The sequence below is a fragment of the Ailuropoda melanoleuca genome, chromosome 5, assembly GCF_002007445.2.
Source record: "Ailuropoda melanoleuca isolate Jingjing chromosome 5, ASM200744v2, whole genome shotgun sequence".
Lineage (NCBI taxonomy): Eukaryota > Metazoa > Chordata > Mammalia > Carnivora > Ursidae > Ailuropoda > Ailuropoda melanoleuca.
In genome coordinates, this window is record NC_048222.1 from 48,598,850 (window position 1) to 48,619,566 (window position 20,717).

Consider the following 20,717-nt stretch of genomic DNA (forward strand, 5'->3'; position numbering starts at 1 on the left):
CTTTTTCCAGGTCATAAAATCACAGGCTGCATTAACTACATTTTACTTGGAGAGGCCATTTGCTCACTGTTAGAACTGTCTCTGAGATGCTCAGAATGTTTGCAGGCCATGTCTACAAAGGCAAAAGCAAGTGGAGATGGAAATTGCAGTGGTTCCCCCCCCCCTTACTGCTGGGGGTAGGTGCCAAGACCCCCAGTGGATCCCTGAAACTGCATATAGTACTGAACCCCATATATGTATGTTTTCCCCTATATATACCTATGATACAGTGTAACTTATAAATTAGGCACCGTAAGAAAGGAACAACAATAATAAAATTGAACAATTGTCAGAATATACTGCAATAAAAGTTATGTGAATGTGGTCTCTTTCTCTCAAAATATCTTATTGTGCTGTACATATCCTTCTTCCGGTGATGATGTGAGATGATAAAATGCCTGTGTGATGACGTGAAGTGAGGGGAATGACGTAGGCATTGTGACGTAGCGTTAGGCTGCTGCTGAGCTTCTGACAGTATTTCAAAGGGAGGATCGTCTGCTTCCAGGCAAAGGTTGACCGAGGGTAACTAAACCCACGGAGAGCAAAACTAGAGGTAAGGGCCTGGGGAGGAGCCACTGTGGTCCTTTGGTAATAAAACCAAGCTCTGTGTGGTTAGTCATTATTTTAGGTAATCCTCATACTATCTCCGTGAGGGAGGTACTATAATAATCTCATTTTTATAGGCTTGGAAACTGTAGCAGAGAGAGTTAAAACAACAGAGAAAACATTCTTTTGGTGGGTGGGGGGGGTGAGGAGCCGAGAGAGAGACAATCTCAAGCAGGCTCCGCGCCCAGTGCCTGAGCTGAGCTCGATCTCACAACCCTGCGATCACAACCTGAGCTGAAACCAAGAGTTGGACGTGTCACCGACTGAGCCACCCAGGCGCCCCCAGAGAAAACATTCTAACCAAGGTCCTTCAAGACCCTAAGCAACTAGGCCTGAAGGTCCTGACTGGCAGTTGAAACTGATCACATCTTCTAAGTAATTGTTCACATTCTCCTCTCCATTGTCAAAAAGCTGGAAAGTTCAAGGGTTCCCACCTAAAAGTTTAAAAATGATTATGAGTTCAATAAATCTGGAATTTAGTATCATACCCAAAGGCTTTCTCCTAAGAGAAGCTGCGAAAGTCGAGACATTTAAAACATGTTAGGGGTGCGGGCAGCTCCCGCAATGGCTGCACTGCAGAGGCTCCTGTGGCCTCCGCCTCGGCTCCCGCCTCCACCCTACCCTCACCATCCCTTTCCTGGGCCGTGGGGGCGGCCTGAGGGGTTAGCCCTGGGCCCGCCTGGCCGGCCCTTCTCCTGCCGGGAGGAGGAAGAGGGGGCTGTGGCTGAGGCGGCTTGGAGACGGCGGAGGAGTTGGGGGGAGCTGAGCATCGCGGCGGCGGCCAGCGGGGGTCTGGTCGGCCTTGTGTGCTACCACCAGCTGTATGGGGACCCTCGGGCCGACTCCGCGTGGGCGCCTGCCCCTGGGCGGCCCTGCTCGGCCGCAGAGCCAGAGGACCCACCCCGCGGCCAGGGTCTGCTTCCCATCCCGGTTGCGGCTGCCAAGGAAACGGTTGCTATCAACAGAACAGACATTGAAGACTTAGACCTCTATGCTACATCTCGGGAAAGGAGATTTCGTTTGTTTGCTTCTATAGAATGTGAAGGGCAGTTATTCATGACTTCCGTATGATTTTATTTTGGCTGTTACAACAGATGAGCCCAAATTTGTTAAAACATGGAAGTCACTTACCAAACAGGAATTAAATCAAATGTTCTCAGAAACACCACCAGTTTGGAAAGGATCATCAAAGCTTTTTCGTAATCTTAAAGAAAGAGGTGTGATTTCTTACACAGAATATCTTTTTCTTTTATGTATTTTAACAAAGCCACATGCAGGTTTTAGAATAGCTTTCAACATGTTTGACACTGATGGCAATGAGATGGTGGATAAAAAGGAGTTTTTGGTGCTTCAAGAGATATTCAGGAAAAAAATGAAAAGAGAGAAACAAAAGGAGATGAAGAAAAGCGTGCAATGCTGGTACTTAAAACAGATGCTGAGGAACTTGTCTCCAGAAGCTATTGGGATACACTGAGACGTAATACAAGCCAAGCACTCTTTTCAGACCTTGCAGAGCGTGCTGATGACATTACAAGTTTAGTAACAGATACTACACTTCTTGTACACTTTTTTGGAAAGAAAGGAAAAGCTGAGCTCAACTTTGAAGATTTTTATAGATTCATGGATAACCTACAGACAGAAGTTCTCGAAATAGAATTCCTTTCCTACTCTAATGGGATGAACACTATCAGTGAAGAAGATTTTGCTCATATTCTTTTACGATATACAAATGTGGAGAATACATCAGTATTTTTGGAAAATGTGCGTTACAGTATACCTGAAGAAAAGGGCATCACATTTGATGAATTCAGGTCATTTTTCCAGTTCTTGAACAACTTGGAAGACTTCGCAATAGCCTTGAATATGTATAATTTTGCAAGTCGTTCTATAGGACAAGATGAATTTAAGCGTGCCGTCTATGTAGCTACTGGCCTCAAACTTTCACCACATTTAGTGAACACGGTCTTCAAGATTTTTGACGTCGATAAAGATGATCAATTAAGTTACAAAGAATTTATTGGAATTATGAAAGACAGACTCCATAGAGGATTCCGGGGTTATAAAACAGTGCAGAGGTATCCCACTTTCAAATCCTGTCTAAAGAAGGAACTTCATAGCAGATAAGTACTTCCAAAGCAAAGTTTTAAAGATTATTATCTACACGACGATGCAAGAAGCACAAATTTCAGAGAGTGGAAGCAGGTCTGAGATCAGAACACATAGAAATGAAGGAAAAGATGAAATGTTAATTACAATTTTCTTGACTGAATTCTTGAACATAAGACACATAAAATGCATCTTCTAACTATACATGTTATGTGTCACCAAGTTGAGCTTTTGCCTTGATTTACTGACCTCTGTACTTTGCCATTCCCTTCAGAAGTATATAGATACTTCCAATGACTACATAAGAATGTATTTTAAATATTTTATTTATTTATTAGAAATTGCCTCATTTCAAAATAATGTATGACTCCTGGAACCTAGAACAGCAACAACATTTTTCTTTGATTTTGGACTGTGAACTTATTTTCAGAAAATGAATATTCCATGAGATTTATTTTAGGGCCTTTAGAATTGTTGATAAACCCCCATTATTACCAGGTTTTTAATTACATTAAAATAATTCTGAAAAACAAATAGAAATTAAGCTACTATATAAGATATTGTGATGTTTACATTGTACTTTTAACGTTTAAAAGTACTTAACATATATTGTGTGAATCATATAAAGTTTTTAAAGTTTTTGTTCATTTACCAAAAAAAAAAATTGTTAGAAGATGCTGCATAGATCTCCCTGACTCTCATTTGATTAAGAAAATATTATCTTTCCCCACAGTTAGGCTTTTATCAGAGATGGGAACGATAACTGAACTGCCAGGTCAGAGACTCAGAGAATTCATTACCAAGACAAATGGGAAGAAAGAGGAATTTGAAAGTCTCTTTCAGGACTTACTGGGGTGGGCAGGGCAATCATTCTTTTTTGGTGTCTTCACACATCCCGTTCTGTTCAGGAAATAAAGACAACTTTGCAGGCCTGGTGCGTAGTAGGTCACCCAGCGGACGGTTTTCACGGTGCACACCGCGATCATGGGCACTCGAGAGCACGTTGGTTTAAGCAAAGTGAAAGCCGAAGCTAGCCGGTTATCACTTCAATGCCAGGGTCACTGCTGCATTCGGGTTTGAGTGGAAGATAAGTTCACAGTCCTTTTATCTTCCACTATCGAGATTATGTCTGTTTTTGCTCCCAGGATCCCCCATTCTGGTGATAAGCCTCAGGGTTTACTCATTCTATCATAGTAATCTTGGTTATAATCTCTTTGTGGAAAGAAAACCAAAAATTCGGATGCTTCCATCTTGTCCTCTGCTTCCGCGGGCTGCTCTTGTCACAGCTCAGGGCAATGGCTGCTCCATCACTGGCCTTGATCGCCTGGTCGCGGGAGGATGGGGAGCCCAGAGCTGGGGGCTGGGCCATGCCTCTCTATTGTTGATGTCACTGCCATGGTGTTGTCATGTGTGGAGGTGAGCATGCTGTTGGGGGTGGGGGGAACGTTCTGGGGTACTCCTTGCTCAGGCCTGTGTCCTCGATGCCTTCTCTCTCAGTTTCAGGTTTGCTCCCTAGGGCCTGGAAATTCTTCCTCCTCCGCTGCCAAGGCCTGCCCCTGGGCTGGCCTCCTGGGTTGACACTGGCGCTCTTCCCAGGGTATCGGGAGGTTAGTATAGTCCAAGTATAGGATGTGTGCTGACATGAGGGCCATGGTAGAAAATAAAATGGGGTGGGCAGGGCACAGGCAGACCATGGTGGATCTGGGGTGCTTGGCCAAGGGCTCCTGTGAGGGTTTGGACCTGGAAGGGAAATCCCACCTGAATCCTGCCTGTGTCTCAAAGATGTTGATTTTCCAATCGCTTCCATGGGTCCCCAAGCCAGGAAAGCGGTGAGAGGTGAGCTGACGTGCCCATGATCCCTAACCCATCCTGGGGTGCCTTCCTTGGGGTCTCTTCCATTCAACCACTTGTCGTCTCTGTCTGTGACTGTGAGTGAGCAGCGGGGCTGGCACTTCTCTACAGGGTGATGATGTCTGAGATGAGACTCGCTCTCATTTACGGAGTGGGCGGCTGGCTGCCTCTTCTCACCTGTCTTCTGTCCTTCCTTAGCCACCGGTCCAACCCAGGACATGGATCGTTAAAGAAGGAGTTTGCAAAGAGTGCTGCATAAGGACTTCCCTTCCTTTCAGGTTTCACGATGGCAGGGTAAGGAGCAAAGTGAGCACCACACAGGGAAGGGGGAGGGGGTCAGAGCTCTGGCCCTGGAGCCGGAATCTGCCGCCCAAGTGGGGCCCTTGCCCTCACCGCAGCTCAGCTTGCCCCTCTGTGAAATAAAGGGGCTAATCAAGATCACCCCCAGAGCTACGTGCAACTCTACCATTCGATGGTTCTGGGTTCTGTAACCCTAACTTACTCATTTTCTGTTATTTTCTGAAAACTTGACATCCTGGCTGCCTCTCCGTCTCCTCTCCATACACTGATGGTACTGAATGGCATTTTAGTCACCTTGGCATTGACAGATTCTCGAGCAAATTTTATCCCAGAGAATCTTCAGAGAAGCGCAAATTCAACGTAAGGTATAATTTTTAAGGTGGCTCTTCCCTCCTTCCCTCTTCCTTTGTCTCTGTCATTCATGAGGGTCTGTTTCCGCCTGTCTCAGGCGTATTTGCCTGCTTGAAGCTCCAGGGATTCAGAGACACAGCCCGTCTGAGACTGCTGGATGCTTCTGGGGAGGGGCCGCTGCTCTGTTGGCTGCTTCAGGGGAGGGGGGGGGAAGAGGGGTCCCCGCCCAGATCTTCACAACCTCTCTTCTCATTTCTTGAGTCTGAGATCTCTTGGGAGCTGGTTCTACCACAAACCAGCCGTGCCTCAGTTTCTTCATGCGTAAAATGGGGGATCATAACGGTATTTACCTCATAGGGTTTTTAGAAGCTTCCTATTTCAGAATCATCTGAAGTACTTGTCCAAAATCCAGATTCCTGGTTCCCAGCTCAAACCTACTGATTTAGCATCTCTGGAGTTAGGGCCCAGAACCTGCCATTTTAGCAGATCTCGCAAGCAAGCTCTGCACGGGACAGTGTGAGACCGTGTGCCTCTCATAGCTGAGGCTTCCCCAGCTCACATGGTGTCCTGACCCGCATCCGCTCACGTAAACACCACCATGACTCCGAGGGGTAAACAGGGTGGCTTCCCTTCCTTTCCATACACAGGAAACTGCTGTCCAAGGGCACACAAGGTGTCCCCAGACCCCAACACCCAACATCCCCTTCCATGTTCTCTCCCGTTGCTGAGTCGTCTTGCAGGGAAGGATGCTAGCTAGCGTGCAGCCCATCGCAGAATTTGGCTTGACTTCTTTTCATTTCTGTGTGTGTGCGGGGTGAGTTCCCTCGCTCCTGTTTGGCAGATAGCCATCGTCTTCCTTTATAAATGCTTTTATCTGCGGCTGCTTTTATCTTATCAGACTCCCCGTATGTCTTCGTCTTTCTGCTCCTGAAGATAATTCCCTCTTTGCTATATGTCATAAGTGTCATCCCAGTCATGGCTCAAAATAACAAATAGGGTTGTTTCCGGCGAGGAAAGAAAGCTGGCAGGGCTCTGCTCAGAGAGAGTGAGGATTCTGAGCTTTCACCCGTCTGCTCCTGCCGTGCCCTTCAAAGCACTTGGCCGCACCCTTGGAGAGAGGCAGAGGACCTGTGTCCCCTGACATTTTAGGGGGGGATGATTTTGAGCGCCTCAGTGAACTGAGTAAATGAGATGAGTTGGGTGAAAGTGGGGTGCTCAATCTGAACGAGTTGGGGCCATGTCTTGGGGACACAGATGTCCATGCTTACTGAGAGGTATGGCACATGCCAGGATCAGATTGTGGGGGTATGGTCACCCTATCTGCAAACTGAATAGCTCAGAAAGAAAATGAATTGGCTCTTCTGAGAGGAGAAGCAATGACCCCCCACTCTGACTTCCGCCTTGATTAGCTTTGCAAGAGACATCAGGTTTGCCCGCTGGAAACCAAGTGAGGGAGTCCCGGGGGCTGGCATGGGAGGTGAGGGTCGTACAGGAGTGGTTCCATGCCCATGACACTGCAAGACTGTCACCGCAGGCAGTGAGAGTAGCAGGGCAGGGGTGTGGCGGGGACATAGGGGTGTGAAGCCAATGGACTTCATTGCCTATCCTTGCCTGGTACAAAATGTGTTGCTGTTTCTCTTCTCTTTAATAAACCTTACTGTGGTACAAAGTGGCCAGCATCTGCTTGCACGCTGGGGCAGGGTTCCAGGCCCAGCTGCCCTCCAAAGTGGGGGGCTCCTGTGTGCCGGTTTGTGGGCGCAGGGAAAGCAGCGCTTTATAGCATGGGCATCTCAGATATGAATTTCCCCAAAGGAGGATGGATGCCTGGAAGGTTTCTCCACCCCAGCACTATTGACCTTGTGGTCCAGATGGTTCTTTGTGGTGGGGGTATCCCTGCTCGTATCGGATGCCCAGCAGCGTCCCCGGCCTCCACCCACTGGTGTGGCAAACAAAATATCTCCAGGTGTTGTCGGATGGATGTTCCCCGGGGGCCAAAACTACCCTGGGTTGAGAACCATTTTCACAGATGAGCAATACCAACGTATTTTCAGATGCTCTGGGATTCAGACTGGTTATGAAACCCACAAAATCTTTCCGCGAGGGTCTGTGGCCAAAGTTACCCTGATATTGCCCATTTAGCATGGGCCCCCTTCATATCTTGAGGCCTCAGTGCCTCGGATGGCCCCTGCCGCCTAGAACTTTGACCCGTTCTCTCTCTCAGGCTTTACAGCCCCCTCCCAGGGCCTCCCTGGGCTGGCTCTAGCCTCTGGCTTCATTTCAAGTGTTTTCCCTCGTGTGGCCAGACACCCTACCTCTGCTAGACTAGCTTCTAGAAAGGGTCTCTACATGGATCGCCCTTGGGCTCCCTTAGCAGCTGCTCCTTTGCCCTTTCTAGCTCCCCCAAGCCCGAGTCACCACCCAGCCTGCAGGCAGCCCTGTCGTACTCTGCCAGAGTGTGTCCCAGTGGGGAGCAAGCAGCTGGGACCAGCGTCCAGAACTCTGGGGCCACCACGCACACCCTGGCATTGACCCGTGTCGCCACTCCGTGGAGCTGAACCTTCCCTGGCCGTTAAATCATCTGGGACGCTTGTTAAAATCCAGATCCAGGCTTGTGTGCTGGAATGGCCTCGGGACTGGGAAGATGCTTCCTCACAGGTTCCCAGCTGACCTGGCACAGCTGAGGTCACGAGGGACTCAGGGCTGACCTCTCCCCCGAGCAGCTCTGGCTCTGATTGTCTTCCAGGCTCTTCCCGCTCCCCCCACTGCACTTGTTGACCCAGTTTTTCATCTTTTGCTTCACTTTTCTTACCCTTACATTTATTTCTGAGTTGAGGAATCAAAAATCAACTAGCAGACATGGCTGTGAACGTTGGGGTTGGAGGCGTGGGTGGTGGCTCGAGGGTTCAGAGTTAGGATCCAGAACGCTGGTTCTCATCCTGCTCCCACATGGGTGGATCGCTCCCTTTCTATGGCCCTTGTTTCTGGATTGGTCCAATGGGGTTACCCAGAAAGCGGGTTTCAACATCTTTTTAAAGTGGTGGAATTCCATCTTGCCTTCAAATGAAAACTTATTTAGAATTCCCGTACAAAAAGTAGTGAAAGTTCTGTTTGAGGAGGGGACAGTCCTCCCTGTCCCACACTTTCAGGCTTCCCTGTGCCCTGTGGTGCCCTGAGGCTTCACAAGGGGAACCCAGGGCTCCACAAGCACGTGTGAAGGCCACAGGGCCCGGTGCCCGCCTTGACATTTGTCACTGGCCTGCACGGTGCCCAGCCTCTGGGTGTGACAACCTCAACTTCATTTTTCTTTCCCGACTTCACATAAATGATATGGAAACACTCTCCCAGCCTAGGTCAAAACTCCAGAAGGCCCGTCATTTCCCGCTCACTCTCACTCACATGGTCACTGTATGTCACAAAACACCATCTCAGTTCAGTTATGTCCACTCTAAGCGATTAACCAAAACTCCGAACTTCATTTATGACAAATCTTTGCTCTTTCTCTGTCCCCCTCCCATTTCAGCTTGCTAGGCAAGTTGTGACCTCTCCAGGGTCAGAGAGGAGGGAGGAAGGAATGGTAAACGAGGTGCTGACCAGGGCCGGAGACTGAGCTCACACTTTCTGGGTCAGTAGGTATCAAACACTACTTCTCCAGTGGGATGGTTCCAGGGTGCCTCCAAGATTCCCTTCACTGAGCTCTCCTGCAGGTCCCTTGGTCTGGGGGGTGCATCTCCATTCCCGGCCGTTGCTGGTGATGCTTCCTCCTCAGGCGTCCTGAGTCCACTTCCTGCTTCTCGCTGGTGAGTTTGCTCTACCCCTCTCGCTAGTCCTATTGGCCAGGACCCAGGACAGTCCCACTGCCCACTCTACCCACCCCCAAACTTTGCAAGTGAGAGGAACCCAGGGCAGCCATCTTGGCTCTCTGTTTGGTTCTTTTTTTTCTGAAGCACAAGTTACGTGGCCGCCCTCCATATCTAGCTGCAGGGCACACATATCAAAGCACTTTTGGGGCCCATGGTGGCCACCATGAGACTTGAGGTACCGGGGTAGGTGGGGACGCATGGCATGGTTGCATCTCTCAAGGAAATGTGTGTCGTGTTGTGTTGTGTTGTGTTATGTTGTGTTGTGTTTATTTTATTTTATTTTATTATTTTAATTTTATTTTATTTTGGCTCTGCACCCAATGTGGGGCTTGAACTCACCACCCTGAGATCAAGAGTCACATGCTCTATGGATTGAGCCAGCCACTCACAGAAATTTCTTGACAATTCTCTTTCCTTCACACTTGACCACCCCTTATCCTTGATCTGGCTCAGGAGTCCAGGAGTGCCTCAGTCGAGGTCTAATTAGGCAGGCAGAATCCTTAGGAACATTATGGAATAAGGAGTATATTCCAGTAAGGAGACCATACAATTGTGGGAGGTGCTGGGGAAGTAAAGTTAGAAAAGAAGAAGAAGGTTGGAGAAAGGTCCCGAAGCCGCACTAGCCCCGGTGACTGCTCAGAGCTCACGGGGACAAGCCGCTCTTCTGGCTGCTGGAGTGGGGCTGCGAAGGGGCAGGTAAAGGTCTGTGCAAAGTTGTCTACTGATCACCGCTGCTCCCTTGGGGTTCACAGCAAAGTGTCTGTGGGGGGCCTGGGGCCACAGCTGGCTGGCGGGGCCACAGCTGGGAAGGAGAGTGGGATGCAGAACAGGGAGAAGTGAAAGCAAACCAGAATCCCCGGCCCCTGTGCCTGCCTCCCACCTCCTTCAATCCACAGCAACCACCAGGGGGAAGGGCTGCTGCTTCACGCCCACCTCCCCAATCCCACACGACTTGCATTCCATAAACTCCAATCTGGAACACTCTGGAAAGGTAGTTCTGGGAAACAAGTTGATGCTAGACCAGTCCAGCGCAAGGAGTGAAGATGATGCTGGCGCTCTCTTCTTTTTTAACTCTATACTTTGTTTTTTCTGACATCTGGTATATCTTGGTGACTAGTAGAAACTTCCAGTCTTAACATCCTATTCTCCATTCTATGATTCCTCCCTTCCATGTGGCATGTTGAAGTGCATCTCTCAGAGAAGCAAAAACCACAAGCCCGTGATGTGCCATTTGCAACTTGCTCTTGAGGGACCCAGCAAACAGCTGTTCTCTGGCCTCGGGCTACTTTTGAAAACGCAGTCACTGGTGGCTATGGGTCGTGTGGGCAAGAAGCATATTTGTGACACACTCAAGCTGGTGACTGAATCTTTAGTCATCGGTTTCACATGCTGGAAAGCAAAAGTCATGGAAATAACTCTCGTTCGCAGGGGTTGTTGGTTGTATTCTCCATGTTACAAAATTTAAGACACAATTTAAAGATGCTGGCATGCGTCACTGGCCTTGCGCGAAGATGGGTAGCAGCTGTGCGGGGAGTTTCAGTCAATTAATTGTTGCGTTTGCCTGTTGTTTTGGTGGAAAGCAGTGGAGGGGAAAAATGCTGGAAATTGCTTTTAAAAATGAGCCGGCTGGAGCAATAAGCTGACCTTCCTCGGTGCTTGGTCGGGAGTTTCTATGGGTGTGGTACACACACACACACACACACACACACACACACACACACAGACACACACCACCAGAGGGCCACTGATGCGAAGATTCATTTAAACTACCGCTCACCCGACAGTCTGGCAGTTTTTGACTCCGGGAGAGAGGGCTGGGCAAGATGGGGTGAGTCACCTCTCTGGAGAGCTGTCCGAAGAGAAGAGACAAAAGGCTTCGAGAAGGAGAATGAGCTGCCGAGGAAGTCCACAGGGCGTAGAACTGTTCAGCCCAACAGGAGCAGGTGCAGAGGAAATGACTTATCCTCTGCTGGGGATAGAAACGTCACTCTCTGGGCACTCGGTCCCCAAGAATGCTCACACACCCAATTATACCTTCTGCTTGTTGTAAAGCCTGTGTCCTCCACACTCCCTCCGTCCTGCTAAGGAAGGTGATATTGCGTAATAAAAATAGCAACAATGTCCATAATCATAGCCACGCATATTGAGCACTTACTGTGTGCCGAGCCTCTGCTAAGTACGTGGCTCGTGTGAGCTCTTGGACTGCTCCCAACACCGTGCACGCGGGGACCGTACCTGTCCCATCATCGAGATGCAGAGGCGGCGGCCCAGGGAGCTTGAGAGCCACGTGCAGGCGGCGGGGAAGGCGGCTTGGTTTAGGTCGGCAATGAAAGCATTAACTTTGAGTTCAGACCGTGAAATGCTCCATGTCTGGCTTTGGACGAGTCAGTTAACATAAACGGGTTGTAGCTCTTCATTCATGAGGTGGGAATAACAAGGGGTCTGCCAGCTCAGAGCTGTGGTGAGGGTTGAACATCATTACAGCGCTTATGTGCCTGGTACACAAAAATGTATCAGTAAATGGTCTACTATAAGCATGACTTCCTAGGACCTCTTCAGTCTTTTTCACTCGAGCTTCTCCCACCCGACCATCTTGCTCCCCGCATACCCATCCTGCTGCCCTCTAAAGCCCGTGTGCGTGCACGTGTGCGCGCCTGGGCGCCTGTGTGAATACACGTGTGCTCCTGGCCACCGGGGAAGAAGAAAGATGAAGAAGGGGGCAGCCACTCAGAACTCAGCCTAGCCCTGGGACTTACGCAATTGACTGTGGCATTCCTGGGGTGTCATCTGCCTGCCACTTTTTGTTTGCAGATTTATTTTCATCTGACACACCAGGGCAGATGGCTGCAGGGGAGGGAGTAGGTAAGAGTCAATATTTGGTGACATGTGAATAATGCACTTGTGGAATTAATCAGCCTTATCATTTTTGGCTACTTGCCATGGTTATGGAAAGCCATGTGTCTTGTGCAAATCAGAGGAGAGGGATGGCAAGGTATCCCCGCTCTTTGTTTTTCTTGATCCAAGTCTCCTCACAGCGTCCCTGCCCTCCCTGTCAAGGTCATGCTCTCAGGCACCTTAGGTTCTCTGCGTAGTGAGAGGCCCATCCATGGCCCCGGCAGGTGGACTGCGCTTACTGCATTTTGGGGCAATGGTTCAAAGACCAGAATCACCCATGTTTTATTTTGCCATGAAAGTGCATAAAAAAAAAACCCACTACTAATATTTATAAAAGGGTATTTTAATACCGAAAGGTAGGAAGAACATAATTTCAGGATACAGGATAGTTCTTCAAATAGAAGAAATTTAGTTTAATGGAAAAACTCTCCATCATCTTAATTTCATTGTTGTCTAGTGAAAACCCCCTACCAGATTGGCCATGTAAGTGTACTTTAGATATATGGAGGCAAGAAGACAGAACACTTGAAATAGAACTTCGTTTGGGGTTCAAGCCGGTGTGATGACTGGAGACATGAGGCAGAGCAATAAGCTACTTAGTGCGTCAGTATTCCCAACTGCAAAATGGGTGTATCAGTTCCCACCTCCTTTACTTCGTGGGGTGATTCTGAGGATTAACCAGATAATGTAGGTGGAAGCCAACGGCAATCTCTTACCATATTTGAGAGGTCCTGGGCAGGGTGTGCAGTGACTGTGTGTCTTTCTTTGGCCTCTCTAGTGTCGGTTGCAAGAAAGTGCTGGATACAAGTCCACTGAATGAATAATATGCAACAGGTCAAAGGAGTGACTGCAAGAGCAGGGAATCCCAACGAGACAGAAGGGGAGGGCACTCCCAGAACAAGGGGCTTAGCGGCTACTCTTTCCCCTTTCCAGGCTGGTCCCTGCATCTTCTACTTATTCATAAAGACTAGATTCGACATCCAACAAGGCTGTCAAATCTCCAGCAAACTCCAGCGTGGCATCTAGTTAATGTTCTTTTCCTTGGAGAAGAGCTTTCACGTGGAGACTGTCCTTAGTATTTGTGACACGCTGGGTTAGGGTACTGACTGTGGAGCTGGACTGCCTGAGTTTGAACACTGCCTTCCCCACTTAGGAACTGTACGCCCTTTGGTCAATTACTTCACCTCTCCGTGCCTCAGGCTCGGCATTTGTAAATGGCAATAAGAGCAGAACCCTCCTCGTGAGTTTTATAAGAGGATTAGATGGGTTAGGACAAGCCAAGTTCTTAGCATTATGCTGCCTCGAACGGCATAGGTACTCAGGAAATGTGAGTCTGCTATCATTCATGCCCGGCGAGACTCCCTCAAAGGATGGGAAGATAGATGATCTTTTGGGGGTCCAACTAGATCCCAGCAGTCTTGGTCGAAATTTGAGAGAGATGGCCTAGCTTCCGAGACTTTGAGATTTGATTAATTTGATTGACTATTTTAATGCATTTAAAGATAGACGGTGCCAATCAATCACAAGGGCATAGTCGCCATGGAAACTAAGGAAAAGGAAAGACCCCAAGACAAAGGTAGGCAGCGTCCGTCAGAGCTCTGTCTTGATTGGCTACGGTGCCCAGGAGGCATTAATCCTCATCTTTTAAGGGTTCCTGACCTACTGGTAAGTCAGACCCTAAAGTGGAAGTGACTGGCCCAGGCAGCCTTAACTGTTGCCACCTTTCCACCTGCCTAACCCCTCTCTGTCCCGATCAGAGGACACCCAACACCTTCCACAGCCAGGGTCCTTCCCTCCCAGATGTACCTCCAGGAAGGGAACGGCTTTATGGCCCCGTGACCACGCCCCGTTGCTTCGTTTATGCAAGACCAAAGGTCAGACCATAGCCCACGGTCAGGATTAAGTGAGTAACTGGCACACTAGGAAGTCTCTCGGAAGACAGCTGTCAGCCCTTTTCTTCCTTTGAACTTCTGGAGGCAGAAGCCTTACTCTGCCAGCTGCCAGCTGACACAGAGGCGAGGCGCAGCTCCCGAGTCTGGGGAGGGCCAGCGTCCAATAAGCTGCGCGCATTGTTGGCAAAGAACAAACACTGAACACCCTGAGCAAGATCAGACCCACCTGGAACCCAGGTCCCCAGGTGGGTCTTCCTTCTAGCAACTAACTCTGCTGCTGGGCGGGCAGATGCTGCCTGAGGCCCTAAGTGCTCCCATACACGTTGATTTAGGAAGTGAATCAAGCCACATCAAGCTTCCATTCGTCCTGGGACAAGAGTGACTAGGACCATGGCTTTGACCCCAGCTCTGTCACTGGATAAAAGATGACCTTAGTGACAGGAATGTGGGCTGGATTACCTTGGAGTGACTTTCAAAATGCCCTGGATCCTGCAGTGACAACCAGGTCTTAGCAGTGGAGAAGGAGCAGGAGTCAGAGAACTTTCTTCTCCTCCCCACCCACTCCGGACCTCTCATGCTCTAAGCCGTCACTTGTGCTGCCATTCCAGCGCAATGGAGTGGCCCAAGATGCCATCCTTCCCTGTCTCCGACAAGCACCCATTCTCCAAAACTCAACTCGAATGACAGAGCTGACGGCGTTTAGAGGCCCTGGTTCAGTGGTTCTCAATACCTTCGCCACCAAAACTCCTTCCATCAGTTTACTCCATGGGCCCTGTGTGTTGAAAGATCTTCGGCTCCTGGATGAACAGCATTGACCAAGTCATGATGAAATAATTAACCAAAGGCGCATATAATTGTCAACCAAACTTGCGCTCGGTGAATAACCATGCTGAGTTCATCTAATTCCAGCCCAAAGCAAAGAATTTGGATGGTTTCACAGTTTGGGGCAGCCAGATCTCCACTAAATACAACTTGAGGTCGACTTTCTGGCAGAAAATAGCCAGAGGAAATGCAATGACTATTTTCTAGGCTCCCTGGAGGTCTGAGGGCCCAGGGGGAACCATCAATCCAACCTCAAACTTAACTTTTCAAATAAATTCATTGATTTGTTGTGTTGGGACGAATGGACAGAGGGCTGACATGTGCTGCATTTCTAGTATGGGCAGGACCTTGGGCTCGGCCCAAGGTCACATACATGACCTTCCCGAGGATGCCCATCACCTTAAGAAGTAGCTAGTGCCATCCTAGCATCCCGTCGTCCAGATGAGGGAACCGAGGGCAGGTTAAGTCACTTTCTCAAGGGAATACAACTAGCCAGTGGCAGAATTAGGGCATGGACCCGGGGTTTTCTTTTCTCTCTTAAAAGCTTTATTCAGATACAATTTATGCACAACGCACCCACTTCGTGTGCACAATCCAACAGTTTTTAGTAGATTCGCAGAGTTGTGTAACCATGAGTGCAATACATTTTAGAAAGTTTTCATCACCCCATAAAGAAACTGTGTCCCAGCAGTCACTCTCCATTTCTCCCACCTCCTCCTTGCAGCCCGAGGCACACATCTACTTTCTGTCTCTGTGGATGGACGTGCCTGTTCTGGATGTGTCACGTCAACTGACCCAGGGTTTTAGACTCTAAAATCCACAGTCATCAAACTCTAACCCAGGGATGAAGGCAGATTATAAATCCCTTTCCTAATTTTACAGACTGTTTCTTATTTAACTTTGAAAGTACACAGAAGGCACAAATGGTACATCCTTCTTGTTTGAAGCCTACAAAAATGCAAATATTATTCCATATCGGAATAAAATATGGCATGCAATCATTTAGCTGTCATATAAATGAATTTCAACGGCCACACTTGCCATTCTGCCATAGCACTCTGCCAGGCAACCCTCCAGCGCTCCGAGACCAGACCTTTCCGTTCCTGCCCTCTGGAAGCCTTCCTGTCATTCGGTGTTGAGCCGGGTCACCACGACTGCCTTCAGATGACCTGGTGTGTCTCCCTCTCTGGGGTGGGGGGGTCCTTGCCAGGGGCTATGAGGCCCCATTCTGCCTTAGAGACCTTTCTGTGTGTCCCAGCTCTCCTGTTCCTTCTCCTTAACCTTCCCCCACCTGCAAATTGCTGTTGGAGACATGATTTATTCTCCTGTCGCAGACGGTGGGGATGTTTAACACCCATGTCTAATCGGTTTCCATATAGCAGTCCCCTCTTGTCAGCTGCTCGGTCCCTCGGGTTCAGGTTCCCTTTTCCCAGGTGATTAATTATTCCTGCTAGATGTGTCCTTTGCTATCTCCGGGGTCTGCTCTGAAAGTCTGTCTTGAGCGCATGTGTTTGGCTTGTCCCTTGGGCATCAGTGAAAACTGCTCCTATTCAGGTCATAACTGACTGGGACCAGCTTCCTTGAAAGTGGTATTGCACGAGGAGTCCCCACCTCTGTCTGTTCATTTCATTCATTCATTCATTCATTCACTCATTCATTCATGTCTTCATTGGCTTGTCCGGAGAACAACCAGCTGACCAGGCCCTGGGGCGTGTGGGGCACAGCCCCTCCCCGGGCAGCACTCTCTCTAGCAGCCCTGCTTCTCTTCGGAGGGACTTCGGTCTGAGCTGGGCTTCAGGAAAGCTTTTAGATAATTATGGGGTCTCTCTGTAGAGTGTCAGATTTACCGAATATTTCAGGAGGGGATTTTTGTCTTAGGTCAAGGACAGATTCATTATGGGGACAAAATAAAAATGAGATTGATGTTAGAAGATGAAATATGAGATTTCAAACACATTTTTGGCCTTGTAGGGAACTCCTTTGACTCCACTCCCTTCCACCCCCCCAACCCCACATATCAGACCCACACCTAGACCAGCTTCAGGTGGACATCCATGACCTCTTTGATGAGCATGAGGGCCTCTAGGGTTGGAGAGGTGAAGGAACCTTTTAATTCTGCTCCTCTTATCATTCAGTTTGGAAAATCTGTAGGCAAGTCTGCAATACCATTCTGAACAGGGTCCTTTTCGCTGGGTCTCTCTGACACGCGCCCGGCAGCAATTTCCCATCCAGAGGCCCAGGTCACCCACGGAACCCTCGGAACCGCCACTAAAAGCCAGAGAGGTACATCCTCTTCCCTGGGCCTGGAGCATAAAAGCTGTTTTATTACACAGTGCTGGGCCCTCTTTCCCAGATCAGAGGGCTGTAAGATGTTAAGTCTCAGAGAAGCGGTTCTGCCGCCTGTGTTCCTGGGATGACCCACGGGTCATGTGGCCCGCACATGGTTATTGAATCAATCACGGCTCTTGCTCGACTGGTGTTTAAATATTTTGAAATTCATATCTAACATCAAATAGTCTTTATTTTTTATTATTATTTATGTATTTGAGAGAGAGCGAGAGAGAACATGAGTGGGGAGGAGGGGCAGAGGGAGAGGGAGAAGCAGGCTCCCCGCTGAGCAGGGAGCCCAAAGCAGGGCTCAATCCCAGGACCCTGAGATCATGACCTGAGCCGAAGGCAGACGCTTAACCGACTGAGCCACCCAGGCGCCCCAAGTAGTGTTTATTTTTAACAATTCACCGTATTGTATGATCTTAAATGCTTCCCTACTTCTCATGAATGTTTCTAGGCTCCCCCTCAGGTGAACATGTCTAAATCCAGCCAGGGATGGGGTCACCTCTCCCACCATTGTTGATGGACCAGCCAGCAGTACCATAGTTCAGAACATGGACTCACTAGCTGGGAGACATGGGCACGCGCCCTAACCTCACTCTGCCAATTTCCTCATCTGCAAACGTGGCCACTTCTAGATCATATGTCACTGGGCTTGTTATGAAACGACCAAACTATGTCAGGCGCTGAGTGACACACCTGGCATTAGGAAGTTTCAGTAAATAGTCCCTGTCAGTTCAAGAAGACTATATTCAATATATATAAGGTGGAAAACTGCTCATCACCAAGAAATATCCTTATTATTTTGTCTTCATGTGCCCCAGTTTAGGGACCAAAGCCATAACATAAGAATGAGTCCATTTATAAGGATACAGTTATCTATCTCAAAAAAATCAATTACTTTCAGCAAAGGCCAGAGAATCCTTAGTGATTTCCCTTTTTCCTTTAGGATTTTTAAGGTTCATTTCTGTTCCTTTTCTCATAGCATTCTGTTCTCTTCTGCTCCTCAGAATGTGTGTGTGTGTGTGTGTGTGTGTGTACACTACTTCGAGACATATCATATTTACTTAATTTCTTGTATTTTGAAAGACTTACAAATTATTAGTACTTCAAGGGACTGATCTCCGTGGATCCCGGTGCATTCTGCAGGAATACAATTGCAAGGGCCCATCAAGTCTAATCTGCTAAGTGACATGAGGGCTCTGGAATCTCATATACGTAACAAGATTTTTCTCCCTAAGTCTAGAAGGTATGCTAAGCCTGTCATTTACATCTTCCCCGTTAGTAATTATAAATGCACACCATTATTTCTCTTTTGGTTCTAAGACCCACTTAGGTTCACAGTTGGGTGTCGTATACCTTCAGAGAAAGAAAAAAGTTTCTGCCTGTAACAGTGAAATCCCTCTTTCCTCTAAGGGGAAATGTATGCATTGTTGAGGGCTCTTACTTTATTCCTTTGTCCTCTGGGCCCATCTTTCTTAATGGAATCCTCTGCCTTTGTCTGTTTCTAGCTAACCTCTGTCCTCCCCAAGGGGCTGGGGATTTAAAACCACACTCCCTCCTCTGCATTAAGGGGTCACTTAGGCATTACGATATGGATTTGAATACCTCTCTCATAAAAAGGCCATAAGAGAAATTTGATCAAGACTGTCTAGTTCCATGACTTTGGGACCCTCTGCTCTCCATTTAAGCTCACTTTTAGCTTGATTCCGATCTGGGTCGTTGATTCTGAGTTTCAGGTGTAGAGTTTCACCTTTCTTTCTTTCTTTCTTTCTTTCTTTCTTTCTTTCTTTCTTTCTTTTTTTTTTTTTAAGATTTATTTATTTGAGACAGAAAGAACACAAGTGGGTTGGGGGGGTGGAGGAGGGAGAGGGTGAAGCAGACTCCCTGCTGAGCAGGGAGCTTGCCGTGAGGCTCGATCCCAGGACCCCGGAATCATGACCTGAGCTGAAGGCAAATGCTTAACCCACTGAGCCACCCAGGTGCCCCTCACATTTCTTTTTAAAGTGAATGGAATCCAATATGACTTTTCAGTGAATTATTTCCCTTAATCATAGAACAGATGACATCACTTCGTTTGTAATCGTTTTTTATATACCTCTGCCAGCTCAGCCTTATGATCAGGATACAAACCATAGAATGTGGGAGGTGGAAGGAGATTTCAGACCATCTAGACTCAATCCCTCACCTCACAGACAAGGAATCTGAGAAGTGAGGTGATTTGGTCAGAGTCACAAAATTACAACAGGTTATATTTCCTCGCAGGTTTCCCCTGCTATCCGGAAGTAGAGAGCTTTCCTATGAAATCTTTCATCAGCAGAAATGGCAAAAAGCAAAAAAACAATTACCATTAATTTATGTGGAAAAGAGGAGAATTCCCAGGCCTTGAAAATTAACCTCTTTTAGGTTTTTCTGATACATTAGGACACATTTTTCTAAGAGAAGTACAAAAAAGAGATAAAACACAGACGCTCACACACGCTGTTGAAAGCCGCCACAGCTTGACCCTGACACGCTAAGTGTAGTTCCCGAAGAAGACGCTTGGTGGCGCCACGCTTGCTGCTCCACAGCGCACCCCGCCTCTGGAACAGCTCACTGCGGAAAACGAATGCTGAAGGCTGTTTTTGCTTTCCTCCCTTTTTGGTAGAAACAAAAACCCCTTTGGATTACGTTTGGCCGGCAAAACCTGGTGTTAATGTTGATTTTTCTTAAAAGCAAAGTGGTGCAACATGAACTTTCAAAAAGTGGGGGATACCTGTCATTGTTTGATTAAAGCCATGCTTTGGAGCCACTTGGGTTACAAGTTGGCAGAAAGGGTGGGGAGGAAGAGAAAGTTTGAGATATCAAAGTCAATGACAGAAAGCAAACTGATGGTGGATGTTAGTATGGGGAGCTGGAAGATACCAGATCCTCAAAGCTAAAGACCGTGCTCACAGGAGCTAGAGGTGAGGAGCCATGGATGGGGATTCATGAAGAGCTGGTCAAGCGCCATGGAGCAGAACTGTGGAAAGAACCTGGGGGATCCCTGAGCTGTATTCCTTTTTTTTTTTTTTTTAAGTCTTTATTATTTGAGAGAGAGAGAGCGAGAGCACATGCACACACACTGGGTGGGGGCGGGGGAGAAACAGACTCCCCGCTGAGCAGGTGGGGCTTGACGGATCCCAGGACCCGAGCCCGAGGCAGAGGCTTAACCCACTGAGCCACCCAGGTGCTCCCTGAGCTGTGTTCTTCATTGCATGGATTCCTCTCATGGGCTTGCCTCTTTTAAAACGAAGTTTTGTGGTTTTTTAAAAAATTAAGTAATTATCTATGTAATTAAGAAATCAGATAGTGCTAAAATGCTTATAATACAAAACAGTAGTTCCCCGCCCAACCCTACCCCAGTTGCCAGTCTTTTTGCTAAGGGGAACTGCTCTGAAATGTTACCAGCTTTCTCTGGTAGTTACCTTCCCATGTTTAAAGGTGATGCATACACTGCAATTTTTAAATTTATAAATGTATAAGAGATGAAGCTTTAATGTCTCCACCTTTCCCTCCTCATCCTCTCCCCCAATTTTCTCAGACTTTTAGTTATATCAATAGTGTTTGCATCATTGTAACTGCAAATATTATGCACCACAGATTGCATCTTCTTGTCCCATGCCCCATCAGCTCTCTACCCCAC

At 48.0% G+C, this 20,717-nt stretch overlaps 1 protein-coding gene across 1 annotated transcript; it reads left to right on the forward strand.

The window, feature by feature from the left end:
• Window positions 1-1,209: 1,209 nt before the first annotated feature.
• LOC105238270 (calcium uptake protein 3, mitochondrial-like) lies at window positions 1,210-2,948 on the forward strand. Its single transcript, XM_034660917.1, is given in 3 exon segments — window positions 1,210-1,707; window positions 1,709-2,009; window positions 2,012-2,948. Coding segments are annotated over 3 exon segments (1,557 nt in total). The 3' UTR covers window positions 2,770-2,948.
• The last annotated feature ends 17,769 nt before the right edge of the window (window positions 2,949-20,717 follow it).